Source organism: Aptenodytes patagonicus, chromosome 17, assembly GCF_965638725.1.
Source record: "Aptenodytes patagonicus chromosome 17, bAptPat1.pri.cur, whole genome shotgun sequence".
NCBI classification, from domain to species: Eukaryota; Metazoa; Chordata; class Aves; order Sphenisciformes; family Spheniscidae; genus Aptenodytes; species Aptenodytes patagonicus.
Genome location: NC_134965.1, coordinates 10,826,960 through 10,847,636, shown reverse-complemented (window position 1 = coordinate 10,847,636; position 20,677 = coordinate 10,826,960). Strand labels below are relative to the sequence as shown.

Sequence of the window (20,677 nt, the reverse complement as noted above, 5' to 3'; positions counted from 1 at the left end):
AAATAGCTCCTTCAACGTTATGCCTTGCCATTTTTGTGGATTGATTGTACCCATGCAGCAAGGTAAAGCATTAGGAGTTAATCAAAATTTTGCCTACTATATTAAGTTTTTGCATGTGTTTTTATTATATAAAACATACCATTAAATGATCCATAAAAGCCTTTGGCACTCACTCTCCCTTTGGTTAGAAGCCCAGCTACTCCTAGAAAAGCTTTTGGCCTAGCAGCTCCTTTCAGCTACTATAATAAAAATTAGGCCTGGAATATTGAGTAGAGTCTTGAGCAGATTCTTAGCAATAGAAGACAAGTTCAGAGTAGCTGGAGGTTGCCAAATTGTTGCAGCTTGAAAAACAAAATTGGTACGTTCAAGGAAGGGGGCAATTTGAAGTTGTTATAAAGCACTTGGACACCATGATGATGGGCAAGAGCTTCTCCTCTCATTTCTCTTTCTCTTATCACTTCCCGGCTGTTCCTTTCACTTTCACGTAGTTTCAATTTATCCTTCAATTTTTACCCACACAGTTAACTAACAGCCTTCTAGTTGAGATTCTGCTGTTTTTAGTGATGAGGCACCAGCTGTGCATCCCTGCAAGCTGGTGCACGTATGACCTTGAAATTTTCCACGTAGCCAATCAGAAAATGCCTTAAAACAGTGTTTCCTATCTCCCAGGGAGCATCTCTCAATTTTTAGCATTAGATATATATCACTTTATAACATCCAAAGCGTTGTGCAAACGTTAGCTAGCTAATACCAACAAAAAACACTCCTCTCCCAGCCCACACCCTGTTATTGTCTAAGTAACAGTTCCTCCATTTCACTGAAGCCAGCCTAGGGAGTTCTTTTTGCTTGCTCCTCTGCAGGAATATTAAAACAGAATGAAAATGAAGAGAGCTGTTAATTTTATATCACAGCTAGGAAACTGAAGGTCTTCAGATCACACTTTCTCCTCAGTCTTTTAATTGCAAAATTATACTTCAAGATTTGACACAAGTCTCTCACCTCCCTATTTTAAAGCTACTAGCAAGCAAAACCAGACAAAAAACTACTTTTTTTTTTCTAATCTGCAGAGCCTTGCACAATGCTTTAATTTCAAGTAGAATATGCTAGTAGTTAGCAGTATTTCACCTAACAGTCCTTGCGATTTTACAGAGAGCTATGTCAAACTAAACCAAATTATAGGTCAGAACATGCCAATCTTTTCATCATTATCACTGATTTCCTTTGTGGTTTATGCCCCCCCCCCCCACGTGTCTTACCAGGTTCTTCGAGCCTCTGGCTAGCATTGCTCAGCCGCTCCAAATTATTCATCACACTAGATCCAGCAACAAGACATTCACAGCATGCTCTTCTCACATTTTGTTTAAACTTTAGGTACAATAGCAAATAATAGGAAATTTAGATTTTGAGGCAAGAGACACTGGAATTTGGGTGGAATCAGATGACTAAGAATTATTGCTAAAAAAAAAAGGGGGTAAAAAAAGATTCTTGAACAGACATAATGCCTTTCTTCTTTTTCTGGATAAGGACTAATCTGGACCTTAGAATACTCCCACTTCTAGATATGATGTTTAGTAACCCATTCCTAATTTCATATTAAATTTTAATTAAAATAATTGGGGCATTCCGTAAATAAGTTGGATCATGTCTTCCCTGTCATCCTCTTCCAGATCCCACACTTTCTGCTTTTTCCATCAGACCTACGTTAACTCAGCAGTGCTTTGACCAGCCGTGTCCCAAGGCGCTTGCCTGGCATCCCGAGTCGTTCTGCCCCACCATTCCCTGTAGCCACCCATGGCCTCTTCCCTGCAATGAAACTCTACCTCCTTAAGATAGAGACGCATGCCCTGCATCTGCATAGCACCTAGCACAACAGGATCTTATCATCTAGAGCCCTGGCTGTGAATTATACAAGCAATAAATCATCAAAACCATTTTTTTCTGCAGATTGTTATGTAAGTTATGCCTACCATAAAGTATAAAGAGCATAAAATGCACCTCTTTGCATTCCAGCATCTTGTGGAAGATCATAAAAGCACTTAATATATTATTTAAGCCAGTTAAGCTAGATAGCACAACTGCAGTAATTAGCAACAATTCTCCAAATCCCCATATGCCAGACAAAGGATCACGTTTAGCATTTTCAGGCTGGTAGGAGGGAATCAGAACATTGCAGAAATTAAATGGCATGCACTGCTTTTTTTTTTTTTCTTCTGCCTATCTCAGCAGAGCCTATGTTTCACTACAGTTACCCCACTGCGCTATCAATATGAGACTGAAACCCATCATGTAAAGAAGGCTGGCCTTTTTTGGTTTTATTATTTTAAGCATAACAGGGTGTTAAATGCTTTAAGAAAGAGAAATGAAGCCACTTCTCTTGACAGCTACGTTCTGTAGGCTGGAAGGGAGTTTCCTTGCTTTTTTCTTTTCTTTTTTAATAAAACCAAAATAAAAAAAAAATACCCCCAAAACCCAACTTCCTCTGGAAAATCCATGAACTGCAGTAAGTGTTAAGTGGAAATTTAAAAATACTCCAAGCACTGGCCACCTTTCTTGCACACAGGGTCAGGCATGGGGCAGCGTGATGCGAGGCACAGGTATGGGAGCAGGAGAAAGGCAGGAAACGCAAGGTGGGATGTGCACGAAAAGGGCATCAGTGACAACAGGGATGAGACGTGAATACTACCAGGGGACTGAACTTCATTACCCCGTGCAACCCTGGCACACATCACGTGCCCAGAAGCCTCATCACGCTGCGTGCCAGCGGGCAGCCAGCCCAGCGGCACTAATTGCCCTGGGAATCGTAGCCAGTCTGACACTCCTGTGCAAAGAACAAGATCACTGGAGGCAGATATCAGTCTTCTAAAGGAGCAGGGAAAGAAGATACAGATTTGAGAGCCTCTGCCATAAAGGGAGGCTTTGAAACTGTTGGTGCCATGACTCAGAGAGGGGAGAGACCTGATGCAGAGAGTCTCCTGGCTCTGAGCCCCAATTGCTCCGACCAGTTGTTATTTTCCATCCTCTTTGTATGTGCAAATACAACATGGCAAAAGTTTTTCCTCATTGAGTTGTTCAGAGAAAAGCCTCAAGACTGGGAACAAAAAACGGGACAGGAGAACCCCTTCTGGTGGCCTGACATTTTATTTCTCTATTGCAAAGAGAGGAAAATCCCTTTTTATTCCTCTCCAGTTTTTATTATTTTATGATTTATTTTATTATTTTATTCCTCTCCATTGCAAAGAGAGGAAAAATCTCATGGGAGAGCAGCTGTTTGCTGAGGAGGGCTTGCTGCATGCCCAGGGCAGAGCTGTGAACATAGGGCACAGGGCACGCACAGAAGATCTGCAAGCTCCTCGCTTCATCTCCCTGGCACAGAGTTGTGCACAAGGGGGCTGGCACTTTGCTCTCTGAACCAGCAGGGTTTTTCCCAAGAGTTAATTTTCTTTATATCTAACTGAAAAAAGCATCACCAAGTTCTGTACAGCCTCCCTGAAGGCATCCTTATCTTGATGGACATTTCTCTACCAGGTTGTCTCCCTCTCTCTCTGCCTCAGGTTGTTTTCTTCCATTTTGAGACTAGGAGAGCCCTTTCCCTGGCTCCCAGAGCAACTGGGTTTCCCACTTGGTTATGCCCACCTTTCTCCCCTGCTGTCGATTTCAAGCCTTCTCTTCCCTCCCAAGCAGTGCTTAGTTCTCTCACCTCTCCCTCATTTCTCTTTTTTTTTTTGCTCCCTAGTTCTACATTGTGGCTCCTATTTGGCTCATACATTCGGTGCCTCTCCGCACATCTTGCTAATCCCATGCAAACCCCTGCCACATTCCCCAGGCAGAGCTGACGTTTTGGCACAGGCATACCAGTCTCATCATTTTCCAGGCTTCTTCTATTAGTTACTAAGATGGTGGGTAAATTTGTTAGGGAGGGGGAAGTGAACAAGGCAGGTACCACCTACCACAGTTTGCATTACATGATCAAAAAGATTAACAGAAGAAGTTAAATTATTTTCAACATTAAGAGCTATCAAATCTATAATAAGTTGGGTATTATAAGCAGCAGCAAAGGGACGGGCTTATTAACATCTCATTAACAATGCCTATTTCAGTTTACATAAAAACCTGAAAACTTCTAAAGCACAATAAGAAGGAAAGCCTTTAACTATCCTGTTTCTCACAGGCTGCAAGTTGCAAAGTATGGAGGAAGCTGATAATGCTCTTTCAGTTCCTGAGGACTTCAAGCAGCTTAAAAAATAGTTATATGACATTAGCAAACATCATTAATAAGCTCACTAACAGCTGGCTGAAAAGCTGAAGACAAACATCTGCAAAACCATTGAAGTGTAAAATAATGTAGAAACACCTGAAGATACACCTATTGACAAGGAAGTGTCCAGCACGTGAGGTTAGTCACTAGTAGCTTTGGGCACCATAGAAGATTTGGCTAGCTGTGTCTTCCAGTATGGGAATACTGGGACCACATCTGATCAGATTTTGCAAGAAGAGATTAAGTGGATAAAATTGATGCAGATGTATTTGTGGTTTCTACACACCACTGGTCACAAATTGTGTTTGTGTTCTTTACCACATTAGTTCAAACAAGTGATTAAATGAGCAAGTCCCAACACTTAGCAAAAAGGGACTCCTATGGTATATTAAGATGTCTCTAATAATGCCACATAACTAGGTCCAAATTCTCTTTCAGATCTCTTCCCCGATACAAGATTTATTAACTTGAGCTGTATTTATTGGCATCCAACTGCAGGGAGAAGATGGGTATCCAAGTTGGCTGTGAAAGTTTTCATCATCTTTAAGCACCAGGAAAGGAATTTCCAGATCCAATTAGCAAAGCTTCTGCCCCTACAGTCTGAGCAGTTGTGCTGAGTATCATTAATCACTATCAAATGAAGCATTCACAACCCTCCTGGTAGGAACAAGTTACTGAAAAACATTACTCATTACAATTCCTATTTAGTATTACATTGCAATACGTCTGGCGACAATGTTTGGTTTTTATGTTTAACTAAACCACGTGTACATGCAGTTGGTTTAAGTATAGCGTAAAGTACCTGTATCTGCATTTATCATCTCTCCTTCCCTCTGACCTACCGGTAAATAAATATTGCATCAGATGCCTGTGTATATTATATGCAACCTGACTCATCACATCACACATGGTATTCATGCTAAACCTGCCTAAAACAGCAAATAACAAACAGCAGCATAAACAGAGCATCTTCACACCTGTTTCCTTTTTGGCTACATGCTTACTCTTGCGCTGGAAGAGCTGCTGTACTAGAGAAGTTGGTTAATGTTTGCACTTCCACAGCTCCTGGAAGACTAATACACTCAAATAGTAGAAATTAATATTCACAAAAGAGCTGTCAGGGGAAAAGGAAAAGTTTTCCCTAAGGTGCACTGTTACAGTACAGTGTGCTTGACTGGCATTTAGGCTCCTTTTCCTTCATGAGCAGAAACAGGAGATGCACAGTCTGTTTGTACTCCTGACTTTTCCCCCGTCCAACTAGAACACTGTTTCAAAGGACTCCTGCCCTTAAGTAGGCGATATAATCCGATAGATTTACATAGATGTGGTCTGGGTTATGCCATCTTCTGACATGACAGGCTTCAAAGTAGAAAGTAATGTTGTCTTCCAGAGGGACAGGGGGCAGGGATACAACCACAGACTTCTGAGGACTCAAAGGCATCTCATGCCTGATCTCGTAGGAGTGGACTCATCCACAAGGCCTTATATGATGAACAAAATGAACTGAAATCTGACCCAGTGCTACCAAAAAAAAAAAAAAAAAAAAAAAATCAAGAGACAGGGAAGGTTTATAGTTTCCATGGTCAGAGCACAGCTTTGGACATTATTATACAGTTCAACAGTGAAAAAAAGCATTTTGCAACCTCAGCTGTCTAGTCTGCTCTGCTACTGGACCGAGTAATGCCAGAGAAGACTACTAAGATCACTGCTCCACTGCAAACCAGGTTAATAGACAACAACTAAATACAACGAGATCCTCAGATGAAGAGAGGCCAGGGAAGTCCATCTATACCTCCTGCTTGTATATTTATGGCTTTGGCTGAGCTCTGGGTGCAGCGTACACTGAAAGGTAGAAGAACAAAGACTGGGATTTTCAAGGGGAACTTCAAGGCCTTCTCCATCCTCTGAAACAGTGAAGTGTACACATGATAAGCCAAGAGAGCCACTCCATGCTGTAGTCACATGCTCCACGGAAGCTGTAATCTCACAAGGACACAGATATGGCCATGCAAATATGGGTTATGCCTATGCTAACAACCGGCGTATGTCCCTAGAGCTCCTAAATAGCTTTTAATCTAGCTGCCAACGTGTGTGAAAGCTTGTGCTGAACCAGCTTCGTTTCTCTCAGGGTAGCATGTTCCTGGCTAACAGGAGCACACTACCCTTCGATACCCTGACTTGAGAGATGAGAGCATAAGCTAGCAACTTCTTGGTTTAAACCTCTGGAGGTGAAAAGGAGAGGAGCTGCCTGCTACACTGGGGACAGATGTCACAATTGCAGGCAGCAAACACAGCAAGAAGGCAGTTGGTAACAGGCATTGAGAAACCAGCTGTATTTTCAACATCCCCTTCAACCAAACCACCTCCAACAAAGGCCTTGCAAAAACCAGGCTGAAGCTAGCATAGTTACACCTATCCATGCTACCACCACTGCTTCACTGTGCATAGTTTACCTTGTGCTAAGTAATATATAACATACTGTAAAATGCTAGCATAGGCTAAACAAGTTGTAACATACCTCAGATGGTCAAAGCAAACCTAACCGCAAAGTGTTAGAAGGTAATTGTCTTTGCGTCTGCTCAGCACCAGCCTGTGCAAGGCTCCTGCGTCAGAGAGCTGACAGCAAAATTTCAGACGTGAGGGAGGCAGAAAGCAGACACAGGAGGGAAAATGCCACAGACATCTTAAGGGGAGGGCTTGTCTTAATGGATTTTTGCCATTATTGAATTCAATCATGGGTAAAGGCTAAACTTCCCTAAGACAGCCTGAAAATAAGAACGTGTCTCTGTTTCACAAGACCCATCAATAGGTACTTTCCCAAGGCTATTAGCTACCTGCACCAGACATTTGGCTCAGCGGGTGCTCAGCGTTGCCGGACGCACAGAGAAATGCTTGACCAAAAGCATCTGAACTCCTGCCAAGAGCAGTGCCGGTCCCTCTGCACAGCCGTGCCTGGGGGGACCTCAGAGAGAGAGAGAGGAGGCCTTTGTACAGCCCTCGAGATGACTCCCGGTGCCAGAAGCGACCTGGCACAGGAGCACAGCTGAATCACAGCTGCACCAGTTACGCTAATTGTCCAAGGGACAAAACAATTGCACTTGTCTGACTGGTCAGGGCATGACAGGAGCCTGACACATTTTTCTTTGTGAAAGCATTTCGCCTTGAAGTAAATTTCCAAAACAGAGTCCCTTTAACTCCAAGCCTTTCCAGACTTCTTCCTGGCAAGTGCAATTTATTCTTTCTAAAAAGGAGAGCTTTAAAGGAGATGTTACCCAGGAGAGTGAGATCTCACTGCTGCTGGCTTTCACCGCCATCTGTGAAGGAGGTAACCCTGAATTTCCATTACACTGTGACAGGAATTGAGGACTCAACTCCAACCAGCTCCCTGAAGAACACCTACGGTGCAGCCGAAGGTCCCTTTTCCTGGTTGCACCTCTGTTCCCCATCACATGGGACTGCCTTTGTTAGAGAGATCATCCCCGGCCCCACGTGAGCCCGGCTCTCCGACCCCTGCCTCAGGGCCAGTGCTTCCCCGCAGCATGGCTCAGCAGCTGCGGTGGGAGAGCTGGAGAAAGGCCCGTCTTGAACCTGCTGGTGCACAAGCCATGGAGGAAAATTGTGATTGCTCATGCCGGGATCTGCACCCGCACTCGCAGATAGCCAGTGCGGCACACAGAGCCATGCATCTGACTCAAAGAGCTGTACTTTGCACCACCTTCAGAGGCCAAAATAATCTGGACTGATGCACAGTTACAGGTGCTGGCCTCACTGCAGGTGCAAACCCAGCACCAACCAAGAGCCCCAGAGACTCCACCAAGCTCCCACAGGTGCAAACAAAGCAAAGCAAGGGACCTTTCCCCCCCATTGCCCACAGGAGCCATTGACAGCATCGAACATCCTGAGCACTGCCAGCAAGGGGAAAATCCAGGGGTTTCTGCCTATTTCTTTAGGACCACAAATCAATGGCAAAACTGATGGGGAGAGGTGATTCTGCCCCAGAGGGCTGCAGTGTTGTGGGGCTGGAGGACCCCAGCAGTCTCCATGGTTGGCAGAACTCAGAACCGGTGTCCAGGCACCCTGGTCACCCCAGCACGTTTGGGTCCAAACACGGCTCCGTGGCAGTTTTCCCTTCCTACCTGGCGTGAGTGAGGCCCCAGGGAAGGGAGAGGGGGTCTGTGTGCCATGGAGGAGATGGGCTTTAAGGACGAAGTGGACAGAGCCAGGGCAAGGGACGGCAGCGGGGACGGCACAGACAGCCAGGTGAGCACGGGCAGGGAGATTGGCACATAGAGAGAGCAAAGCAGAGTCCAGCTTCAATTTCACCTCTGAAATGTGGTTTGGGATCAAATTTGCAGAGAAGTAATCTTCCAAGGCAGCAGAGCATGTCAGAGAGTAAAAGACTTCTCTTCCTACACACTTCAGCATGTTTTAAAAGGCAACATAAGTTTGTCTTTAAGTCAGTTATATAAGTGTTTCTTTCCAAAAGATGAGTGGAGGAGTTACCTACACAAATGTTGACACAGGGAAAACAGCCACTGCCCTTTGCAAGAGAAAATATCCCCCTCCCTGGACCAGGGAGATGCAAGTGCAGTGGCTGAGGATTTTGTTTTGTTTTCAATCTGGCTTTACGGTAGGTCAGCCATGGTACCTTTGCCATCAATAAAAGCTGCGGATGGCGCAGCATGGCGTTACAATGAGCCCATTGTAACCACATATTTCCACTTAACAAGTGACTGCCAGCCCGTATTTGATTAATGCCATTAGGAACGAGTGGCCATTGTTTACCTTGTAATTTATTAGAGGTAGGCTTTCCAAAAGGGACTTCAAGTAGGCACCTAATTCTTACGGACTTTTAATTATAATTGAATACCTAGCTTCATTAAGCACCTCTGAAAACCCAATCTGAAATGATTCGGCAGGAAGAGAAATGCTTCTGAGCCCTAGGGCAGGGTTTGTCCTTGGCAGTTTTTTAAAGAGAGGATGCAAGATTTGCATGAACTAGAAGACTAACCTATGGCTTTGGCAATTTGTAGACCACAGAAAAGGATCTGGCTGGCACAGCAAAGGAGGCAGCCTTTGTAACGGGCAGTGAGAGTGCTCCACCATGCAAGACCCCACTCATCTGCTGCGCAGACGGCCTTGATCAAGACACCTTTAGAATTGTGAGATACTAAATAGAATTTAGCAATAGAAAAAGTCAGTGGCATCTCAGGTTCTTGAGAGAGATGGAGCAAATAAAACCCAGGAGTTTGGCAGAGGGAGAAAAAAAAGCAGGACAAGACACTTCATTCTGTAGCTTTCTTCCATGTCTGAAAGTTTTTACCTGATCATTGGTTTCCAGTCATCTGGACATCACACTTCTAGTTTAAAAAAACAAAAACAAACCACCACAACAACAACAACAAAGTAATCACATTTCACATACACTATTCAGTTTTTCAAAACACATGACACCGTGTGCTCCCTTGGCTACAGTGGTTTGGTTCCTCTGCATCACTTACACCACAGCCACAAAGCTCCATCTCACACCAACCTCCCCCACCGTGGGATATGACCTTCCCGTTCCTGGTGCGTCATGGCATAACCACACACAGCCCCAGTCATGGCCCAGTGCACGTAACAGATAGGAAAAAAAAAAAAAAAAAAAAAAAAGACAGACAAAAGGGAGGGCATCCAGATGCAGCATTTGCCTCTGCATCACGTGCAAACATTTGCAACACATCCCAGGTTTGGCCACAGGAAGGAGCAGCATAAGAAAAGTGGTAAAGTTGTTCCCTTTCCCCCTCCCTGCAGAACAACAGCTCTTTTGTAGCCTGAAATTTCTCTTTTTTGCCCTACAATGTTAAAAAGGAATTCCCAGTCTTGGAAATCCCTCAATTCCCTTTTCAGGTCACCTTCGACGTGCTTTGCCCAGGGTGTCACCAACCTTGGGATATGCAGGAGCAACTCCTGCAGAGCGATGGGAACGTCTGACAGAGGTCCTGCTGAAGACCCATGTCAGCTCCCCCACGTCCACACAGAGACACTCACCTAAACACAACGCTCCTTCAGTGCTTTCCCAGCCAGCTATTTAATCAGTTTATTTAGTGAAAAGGAATGCCCGAGACCTGGATTTAAAGTGCTGAACACCTATGCCAACGCTTTTTCTTCACAGTGCAAGGAACTTTTGAGACCCTTTAAGAAGTCACTTAGGAAACTGCATTTGCCCCAGCACCTCCCCACAGAGAAAAAACTGAAGTACACAAAGGAAAGTTTGACCATAATCGGGGACCGCATCGACCTGTTTCTCCAGCGGTACTGCAGAGCCTCGGAAGTCAAGCACTGGCAGAAGTAAGGGTCTCCTCTTACCCGGCACCAGTGGTACCGCAGTGGCGATGCTCCCAGCGAGACGGGCTCCTGCCCCTGCTGCTCCCAGCGGGCATTTGGACACATACTTTGGCCCTACATTTCCAGGCACTGGAAATGAGATTGGGTGCCAACAGCAGACTTGTATAGCTTGCTCTAACCGCTGAATGCTCACAGATTTTGCAGGTAATTTTAGCAGAGGCCGTGTGGCCTCTCTCCTGCCCAGTGCAAGGCCAATTTTGATGCGCTGTCCATCAGCAACATCACTTGGCAAGTAAAGGGGCTTCTACGTGGCCACCTGAGTTAACAGATAATCCTTCCCATGCTTAGGGAAGAACAATTCTTTAAAAGTTTATAAGCTTTGGGGAGAAAAAAAAAAGGGGGGGGGGGGGGGGGGCAGGGGCTGGGAAAGCTGTGCAAAGGGTATGTCAGCGGTTACACTTGCAACGCCAGAACTAGGGAGCAGAAAGAAGAAGAGGATGAAGTTTGTACTCACATGCACAATCCACGTGTCTTTCTTTTCCCAAGGATGTTCTGGCAGTTTGTCTCCCTCTTCTCAGAGATGGATGCAAAGCAGCTGCAGAAGCTGTATAAGTACATCAAGAACAATCGAATGGATAAGTTTCTGGTAAGCAAACGGGAAAGTTAATGTCCCACAAGGTGTCCCTGCTGTGCTAACTTTAAGGGGATAACTATACCATGCAGCTTACATGGGTTGATCCATGTCAAAGGAGAAACCTGCTACCGAGAAGCTTGTTTATCAAAAGGCCACGAATCCTGCAGATATTGCCAGTTCCTACCGTAACGCAGACACTGAGCTACTGCAACAGCCAGTAGCTTTCGCTGGCTAGCTCTGGGAAGCTGAGCTGGTGTCCCCAGCACTGCAGTTTACAATTTTCAGAGCTCTTTGCTGATCTCATGTTTCCAATCATGCTTTACAGACCAAATCTGACCCGTAGTTTTATCTGATGATATAAAAGTTAAACTTTGAAACAAGCAGCAAGTTCAGGTAAAGCCTGTGCTTGCCAAAGCTCATTTCTGTGCCTGAGCATCAGCTACACAACGAAACTGTAATGAACAGTTTCCCAAGAACACCGACTCCAAAGGGTTAACCCATTTAAGTACACTCACAGGCAACAATAAACATATCTCCTGAGCAAAGGCTGAGTACACCAGGAAGTTCAAAGGTCCACAAGAAACACATACTTTAAGAAGTTTATTAAAAAGAAACTAAAAACAGATCTACAATTAAAAAAAAAAAAAGTAGTCAACTAGGAAATTGTTTTGAGTAAATTAGAAAACAGCAGCCAGCGAGACCTCATTGGGTTACCGGAGCACTGTTTGCTTCGCGTTAAAAAGGGAGTTGTGGTCATCTGATAGCTCAGAGTGGTAAGGCTATAAATAAGCTTGAGGCCGCAGGTAAACAGCTGTCTCCTCTAGTTAGAGAGAAAGGGGGAAGCCGGCCACGCAGTTTTTGCTTTTATTTTACAGGGAAGCAAAACCGTTTATTTATTTTTAAGGCTCTAAAAAAATATTCCAACAATGAGGAAATCAAACCCATTGTAAAGAAAAAAACCCCAAACTCCTGTTGCTAGCATGAGATGTCCAAGATTAATTAGGAGATATTAAAAAAAGCAACTGGCAGCTCCGGGAGGCAGGCGGCAAGAGGCGTTCTTGCTCCCTCAAACTCGCGAGCGCTGCGGAGGGTGAATCGAGCTCCATTTCCAGCACAGCCCTTCTCAGAGGCTTGGCCGAGCCCAGGACACGACCTCGGCTAAGGACAAGCCCTGCTGCTCCCGCAGGACGCGTGGCTGAGGGTAGCTCTTCACAGCCACCTCGGAACAAGTATTAAAAAGTAAATAACCCCCCAAACGCCTTCCCATCCTCTTGCTCCCCTAAATAAAACACACAATCCCACATCTTCCTTTCCAAGGATGAGAAAAAAAAAAAAAGGAAAAAACCCGAATGGTGGGTGACAAGCATTAGTCACGCTGCGTCGTGCGCTATCAGGATGCACCGGCGCGTGCCGAGGAGCGTGCACCAACCTGCAGCCAGCAAGAGCCAGCCGGCTACGGCTGCGCAGCGCTGGGGACGAGGCTACCTCCAAAAAGGCCGACAGAAGAAGTGACAAATTCTGCCGTTATGTAACAGTTGACAAATGCCTTTTGTTATGCAAGACAAGTGGGAGAAAAAAATAAGCATCTTTGCCCTTTGTGGGAAGGGAACAGCAGTCGGCTCCCTGCTAGAGCATAAACAACAGGCTGTGGATCTGTGGGGGACCGGCACGCTCTGTGCAACAGAAATAGATTATTTGGAAACGCCTCATTATTTAGATGAGTAAGCATAAAAATACAGAATCAATATGTAATTAGTAAGCGATTGAGGTTGTCAGCATGGTAATTTGATAATTTTGTGAGTTTTGTTAAAGGAGAGAGGCTAGCAAACAGCCGTCCGTTAGCCTTGTTCACCAGTCGTCTTAAAATTAGGAATCTATGTTCCCCTCCCTCACATTTGGGCTTTTAGGCTTTTTATTATTATTATTATTATTAAAAAAACCCACAACCACATTTGAATTTAAACGCTGGTCCCAACTCTGGTTTTAGACTTACTGAAAATACCAGACCAGACCCACTTCTCAGCTTAGAGCTAGAACAGAGCACCATTTTCCTCTGCAATCTGCTGGCTCCTGTACACTGCTGAAAGCTGTAGAAATCAACCCCACGTGTCAGTCAGAGAGTAAAGAAATGAATCTTCTGGACTGTCTGAGGCTCTGGAAGTTGAGGGGTTTTTAAAACAAACAAACAAACAAACAGCATGACCACTGGCAACTCAAAAAGTATTTTTCTCTGGGATTGCCTAGAAGGATGCGCAGCGCAGGTGGCCGCTCTCCATCCAGCTCCGTGGTACCATCCCAGCACCCTTCGGATGTTCAGCGCAGGGACCCATCGCCACCCCCAGCCATCCTCCCAGCGCACAGAGTGCCGTAAAGCGACAGTGACATCCAGTGGCAACGCACACCCGTCCACAGCACCCCCACACACACCCGTGGCAGTGGGGCCGAGCAGCACCCGTGTCCCATTACACACGCTTAAGCCTTGGTTCAAACACAGCCACCAAACGGCACCGTCAGCTGCTGACCATCTCCCCGACGTGCCTGAAAAATGGCAGTCCTCTCACTAGTGTGCTGAGAAGGGTTCTTGCTTTAAAAACACAGATTTTAGGTGCTTGGGTAGAGTGAGCTGGGGCTGGGTGAGCCAGGCTGCACAAATAGCTGAGCTGGGCTGGGCGTCAACACAGGGGAACAGAGACAGCACAGAAGACAGCTCTGCAGAGGCCAGCAGGACTCACTGCTGGGTGGGATGGAGCCTCGGATCTCAACTGCGAGGAACAAACACTTCGGAGGGTGAGGATTTGTGCATATGGTACAGTCATTTCTCAGGTCATTGCTGCTGCCACCCAACAGGACCATGGTTAAGCAAGAGTTATTGCCCAAGCATGAGTCAAGGTGTGGTGTTTGCTCATTTAAAGATACTTAAAAGAGTTTTGTTGTTTGGGTTTTTTTGTTTTTAAGCAATTATGCTGTCCTTCAGAAAACCCAGATTCAGTTCCAGGACTCGAAGAAAAGAAACTGAAGCAGCTTTACATCAGTTGGGGTCTCTGCAGAGGTAGAAGAGACCTGCAGGAACACCCGGGTCAAAGAGACAGTCGCCACCCAGCAGCAAGAATGACAGATGAGAGGTACTCGCATAGCCAGTGTCATATTGGCACCAAGCAGGAAAAGCATCTTCCTGCTCAAGTAGAGCCACCTACACTTGGCATTTCTGCAAAAGGATCAGCAGGTGAAGATGTGATCATTGGTGGAGCTGGAGGAGTTGGGCAGGTTGAACTGCTGTCTCAGAAGAGACACGGGAGTAGGAAAAACAGCAGCAAGAGAAGCTACTACAGCGTAAAGCAGTAGTAAGGAAGGAGAATCCCTTTGTTGGCCCATGTCAGTTGGCATTAATTAGTGTCTTTACATAGCAATCTGGATGCTCAAGACATACTTGTGGCTTGCCTTTGGGCCCACCCTAGCAAAGCCACACAACGCTTGTCTTCTGGGGCAAAAATGCAGACCAACCTGTAGCAGGCGTGTTTGCTAACCAGAGTCACTGGCAGCCTGTTTACTCCAGCCAGAACTCCGGCATACGCAAACCCCGGAGGAGGAATGAAAAAGGGACATTAGAAGCAATTGCTGACGAGGTCGGCTTTGCCACAGACAGGTGCCACAGCCTGCCTGCGGAAGGAGGGTTTGTCCCACATAAGCCTATTTTCAAGCTGCTAAAATGCAATCACATGTCCTGTGGGAGTTCTCATGCACTCATAACCATCTTGCTTTTCATCTCTTTTCTCCCAGTCTCTCTATTTACCTCTGAAAAAGTCCAATCTGGTATATAACAGCTCTGAGGGAGCACTTAAAATCCAAATTGGTAAACTAAAAGTCAAAAAACAAGAGCTAGCTAGACAGCGTGATCTGGGAGGCTGAGTAGGAGTCCCACACTAACCTGCCGGCTGTGCGGCTCCAGGCAATCCTCCTCCGTTTGTCTGCTCCCCTGTAAGAATGGGGAAAATATCACCCAACCAATTCTTACGTAGATAAATGCACCAGAGACACAAAGCGCATGAAACACTATAAAAATTAGCGCAACTGAAACGTAATGAACACAGCGAGGGTTTGGGATTGCCGGTTGCTTGAGAGCCTGGGTGATGAGCCATCGTGAGCAGCCTGGTGTTCCTGTGTATCTCTGGTGAGAGTGTATTTGTGGAGTTGAACCACACGCAGGATGCGCCCAGCAAAGCCCCCAGAGGACAGCCTGGGCACACCAGTGTCAGCTTCTGTAGGAGGCACAGCTTCTCAGAGGAGTTACGCCTTCCATTTACTCTGTGGTTTTTTTTGTTTTTAAAGGTTCTCTCAGACAACTTCAGAGGTCAACAGAAAGACAGAAATCAACTAATACAGTATCATCACCTGAACAAAAAGCAGGGAATAAAGATGGCCTTCATGGTTTCCCAAACCCACAAAATACTGAAATACTTGCGGCATCATAGCAACAAGCTTCGACCCAAGCAAAATGAAAATTATGCTATTTTAAACCATGTGATCTTATTTATTATTAACCTGGAGTTTCCTAACAACTGTGCACCAGCATCAAGACTTGATCAAGGATGTGTAAGTATCAGACCTACCTTTACCACATCATTCTTTTTGTATAAAACCCAATAACGGAAGAGCAGCATCTGTAAGGAAACGGGCAGCTGCTCGTTTCCTTGCTATGGCAGAAACCCTCTTCTGACGAGAGCAGGGTCTGTTCCCTGTTCTTTTCGACTCAGACATACACACACACACATATGCACAATCCCTCCACATGGTCAGCAGCCGTACCGACCGGGGAGGAGAGACCAAAAGAGGAAGGGAGGAGACTGGTGTATGGGATATATTCTGGTAAAAAAAGAAAAGTTTCATAGCTTTTACCCATGCACTTGCCATTTTTAACTGTTGTAGGCAAATAATGGCCATGAGCCCGTACACGCATCAGTGTTCTTGGAAGATACAGCAGCTGCCATCCATTGATCCAGACTGAGACGGCGGTAGCCCTGTTCGACTGCTGCTGCAAGAGGCGGCTCATCTGAGAGCTAACTCTTCAGGCTAGAAATAGTGAGAAAATAGTAACAAAACTGGCTGGTTTGTGCTTTAGGGTTGGCTAGGTTTGATTTACAGTGGAATCCATGTTTTAAGAAAACGTCAGAAACATCAATAGCTTGACATGGAAATCTTTTAGTCTGACCAGTAAAAACCCAAAGATCCTTCCTTCCTACATGCTAAAAATGAGGCGGTTGGGTAGGGGGCTTAGGTCTGAACCCAAGCAAGAAAAATCCCTCCTAAATCCCTTTGGAAGGGCAGATAACACAGGCCATTTTTAGAATCAAGACAACAGATTTCCTTTTTAAATGGCATCTTGGATCACATCCACAGACCTTGGCAAGAGACTAAAGTCCCTGGCTGTGCTGCCCGCGGAGGCACCGCTGCCAATCGTACACAGAAAACTGTTCGTGAGAGGCTGAAGGAGGATGTCGTGCGTTGCCTTCGCCGGGCAACAGATTCAGCTTCTTGCATTGGGTTTCACTGTGCATACGAGCAGACACTTGTGTGGTGCAGACCCGGTTCAGCAGCAGAACACAAGGACTTTTCTTAGAATAATAGAATATGTCTTTCAGCTAAAGGTTTTGAGCTTTCTCCATAGCACACACTCTATAAACCAAATGTAGTAGCACATGTAGCTGCATCAGAAAGATATGCATGCCCTCAAAACGTCACACTTGTCTAAGACAGAACTGAGCAAGATCAAAACCTGCTCAAGACTTGGATTATTCTACAATTTTTCCAGTAGGACTTGAGGTGACTTAGAAGTGACAGGAAAGCTCTCAAGGAAAACTGAGCTCTGCCAGAAATAACCTCACAGTTTCCTGACCAGATGACGTGGGCAAAGAGAAAAAGATTTCACCTTCGGAGGCCCCTGCTCTAAATGTATGATGAGAAAACCTTTGGTATAAACCACAGGACGCATCGGTGCCACTCATGCAGCGTTACAGGGATTGCTTTTTCCTGCTGTTTAGGTTTGGAAGCTGGCAGGCAGTGGTGCTAGCGCAGCAGGCTTGCACAACCGCACGGCTTGTAGCGCTCAATGCACATTTCCTAACTCGGGCTGTTTGCTCAATTTAAATGGAGCATCAGGGAATTCATGGCAGTGTTGCACAACCTTGGCTTTGGCTCTTAAGGAAAGTAAGATTTTCATGCATTTTATAAAGTGTCAACGTGTAATGTAGAACCAAAGGGAAAAAAAAAAAAGGGGAGAAAAGACACAAAACCCCATTTACCCCCAAACCCCCAAACCTGAAGAGATGCAAGCAGAGGCCACACCATTGACGCTTAAGTTCAGGGTAGTAAAGCGCACGTTTTGTGCCACAGAAAGCAAAGACTTCGTTCAGTGGGAAACAAAAGATGTCAGGAATAAGCAGAACTTGTGCTGCCCGCGGCCCCGCAGCAGTAACGCCTCGTGGCAGCCGGTCACCCTGGGATGGACATCCCCAGGTCAAGGAGCCACCCCTGTCAGAGATGCACTAGACTTTCTGCCAGCCAGAAGGAGCTCCCCGTGCTTCAGAAAGTCCAAGGGAGCATTTCCCCTAATGCTTACAAAAAAAAAAAAAACCAAACAAAAACAAACCACCCGCAAACAAACCAGCCTGCCCCCCGTAGCTCGCCTCAAGCCAGTTCTAGGAGAATTGTGGTCACATTTCGTCAGCGTGAGGAAGAGCGCGATCCTTGCTGATGTCAGGGTTTTGGACTTTGCTCCGACTAACCAGGGGAAGAAAGTCATTACTGGGAGGCAGCTTTTACCCAGCTTGATTTGTTACCTCCCCAAAAAAGTCAGCAATACGGCCTCATACAGTTTTCAGCAAACAGCAATACAGTTTCCAACACCAGGTTACCTTCACCTGGGCAGGAACAGTTTGGGGTTTTGTCATTGTTAACTCTTCCTTCACACCAGCTGAAGCAAATAGACTTTTTACTGATTCCCCTGTTGTTGGTTTGTGCTTGGGAGTGCTGAAGCCAAACTACCAAAATGTCAACGTTTCCCTGGGGAAAAGGGAAAGAATTGAGAAAGTTGCAGGAACACACGCAGACGCAGACGCAGGAACACACGCAGACGCAGGAACACACGCAGACGCCTGGGGACTTGCATCTTTCACCCATTTAAATTTGCACAGATATCGGGCTACACAACCGCAACAGGCACTGCCACAGCCCTGATGACTTCAGCCTCACCACCTCTGGAGCCATCCTTCTTTTACAGAAGGTGAACCTGGCACAGAGACCTTACCTGCGCTCCTCAGGGTACGGCACCTTTCAGTCGCGCTCGGCCTCCTAACAGCTGGACCAGTGTTTGAAGGCATTTTTCCTTTGAAAACCGAAATCCCAGACCTGCGAGATGAGGAGAGACCTCTGCCTGAGCCCAGCGCACAACTGGAGGTTTAATGCTCATTTACAGGCAAACTGAAGACCAAGTCAAATGTCTCGGAAACCTGATAGTTTAAAAATAAAAGCTCCTAGAAATGCTGATTTCCAACCTTTCCTGTGCGCAGGCAGCCACACGAGATGCTTTTGTGCTGTGACTGCTCACTTGCATGAGAGACTTTGTGTTCCTGTGGCTACTTTAGGGGCAAAAAGACCAACAAGCAGGGAAGGATCCACGTCTGACAGCTAACGAGGGCTCCCACCCTCCCATGGTTCACACTTCACAGGTACCCAACAGGCTCGGTCAATCACCACTGCAGCTCACAACCACCATCTGTAGTGATTTCCCCGTAAAGGCTGGTATTAACGTCTTCACTTTGTACCCACAGGAGCATCCGAATATGAAAGATTACAGTAAGTGCCCAGATGAACACGGAGCAACTGGCACGTGTAGGGATCAAAGGTAAAAGCCTTCAGAAGTGCCATTAAGAACCAGAAACAACTTCGTCGTGCCATTTGCTTTCTCCTGGAAATGCTCTGACTGCCCCATTCCAGTGAAATGCGGAGGCTTGGGAGAAAAAGGGATTCCCTGGATCTTCTGGACAAGAACAACCACCCCACCCAAAGCCTCATTACAGACCTGCTCCATAGACCAGAAGAAACTCAACCATACCCATCTACTCCTGAACGCAGGGAACAGAAACCCACCTGCTCCTTCTCCCGAGGCCTCGCTGGGCGGCTGGGATACAGCCCCCTTCCAGGAGCTTTTACGTAGCTGGAGACCGGAGGGAGCTGCATGGCTCTTCAGCAGCAGTGAGCTTTTAGGGAAGTATGCAGATAAATCGTCAATCGAATTATCAAGGCAAGTTGAGAAGGGGAAAAAACAGAACCCAAATGAACTACAGCACCTCTCCCCACGCAAGCGCTCTCTTTTAGAGAGTGCACGCCTGGAAATCGGGTCTGGTCCATGGAAATAACTAGAACGACCTCCTCTTTCCAACTCAAGACATTTCAGCTTAAAATTGGTGGTGGGTTCACAACCTCCCCCCTCGGGAAGAGTAGGACATTCTTCCTCCTGGGTGTGTGCAGGGCTGGTTTTGTTTTTGGTTTAAAACTTCATTACAGTCAGCTACCAACAGCTAAAGGCATTCTCACACACAGAGATGACACCACACTGACATAGGATAGTCTGAGTTACTGAACTATAAACACCACTTCATCTATTTTGGGACTGCATTGTCTAAAGATTCTCATCTAAATAAAGAGAATAGAAAAACTGAAGCCATCAAAACCTCTGGCCCAGCTTCATTAAGCACTTCTGCTTTTTAATTCAACTGCTGGAGTGTCAGAAGATCCTAATTGAAAAGGCAGCCACGTTTACAACTCAATATACAGCAAAGAGTATCAAACACAAAACAAAGGGGCCAGCTACAATGAAAGCACCCCCAAAGCTGTACGATCAGAGCTTTACAGAAACCAAATCATCTCGCTCAAGGAAGACGTCAGCCTTGTACAGCTTCTTCCAGTAATAATGGCAGTAATGGTATCAGAAGTTATCTGACCAGTATTTACTCCGGTTTTGAAGTTAACTGGATAAACCGGACACACTCGCAGACTGACCACACGACCTGCTCTCCCTACGGTTAATTAATTAAACCAACAGCAATACAGACTGTCCTCGCGTCCCGGGGGGCCGCGCTGCAGTGGGTAGCGAAGAGGTGCAAGCTGACAGCAAGGGGGGCTAACTCGCTCCAAGGAGGCGCGCGCTTCTCCCCCATCTCCAAGGAGCCAGCCTGGACGCGCACCGGGGCTGGACTCACCAGAGTAAAGGTAACGTTGGCAAAACAGCTCAGAGGAAACGACGAACGCAGACCCGCTGCAAGCCGGCTTCGGCGTCCCAGAAGCTGCGTTCAGATCAACTCAGCTTCCAGCCTTGCTCTAACTTGCTGTTAAAAAGCGGATACAGCCAAATACCCACTTTTACACGTTACGCTAAGGCGGGGGGGTAAGGGGGAGCAGCAGGGCAG

General features: G+C 46.1%; 1 protein-coding gene across 1 annotated transcript; it reads left to right on the top strand.

The window, feature by feature from the left end:
* Positions 1–8,437: 8,437 nt before the first annotated feature.
* On the top strand, positions 8,438–14,558 carry CHCT1 (CHD1 helical C-terminal domain containing 1). The gene is made up of 5 exons (XM_076354920.1): positions 8,438–8,515; positions 9,289–9,417; positions 10,410–10,585; positions 11,129–11,228; positions 14,172–14,558. Exons 1-5 carry the CDS (start codon positions 8,438–8,440, stop codon positions 14,556–14,558), a joined length of 870 nt encoding a protein of 289 aa, XP_076211035.1.
* The last annotated feature ends 6,119 nt before the right edge of the window (positions 14,559–20,677 follow it).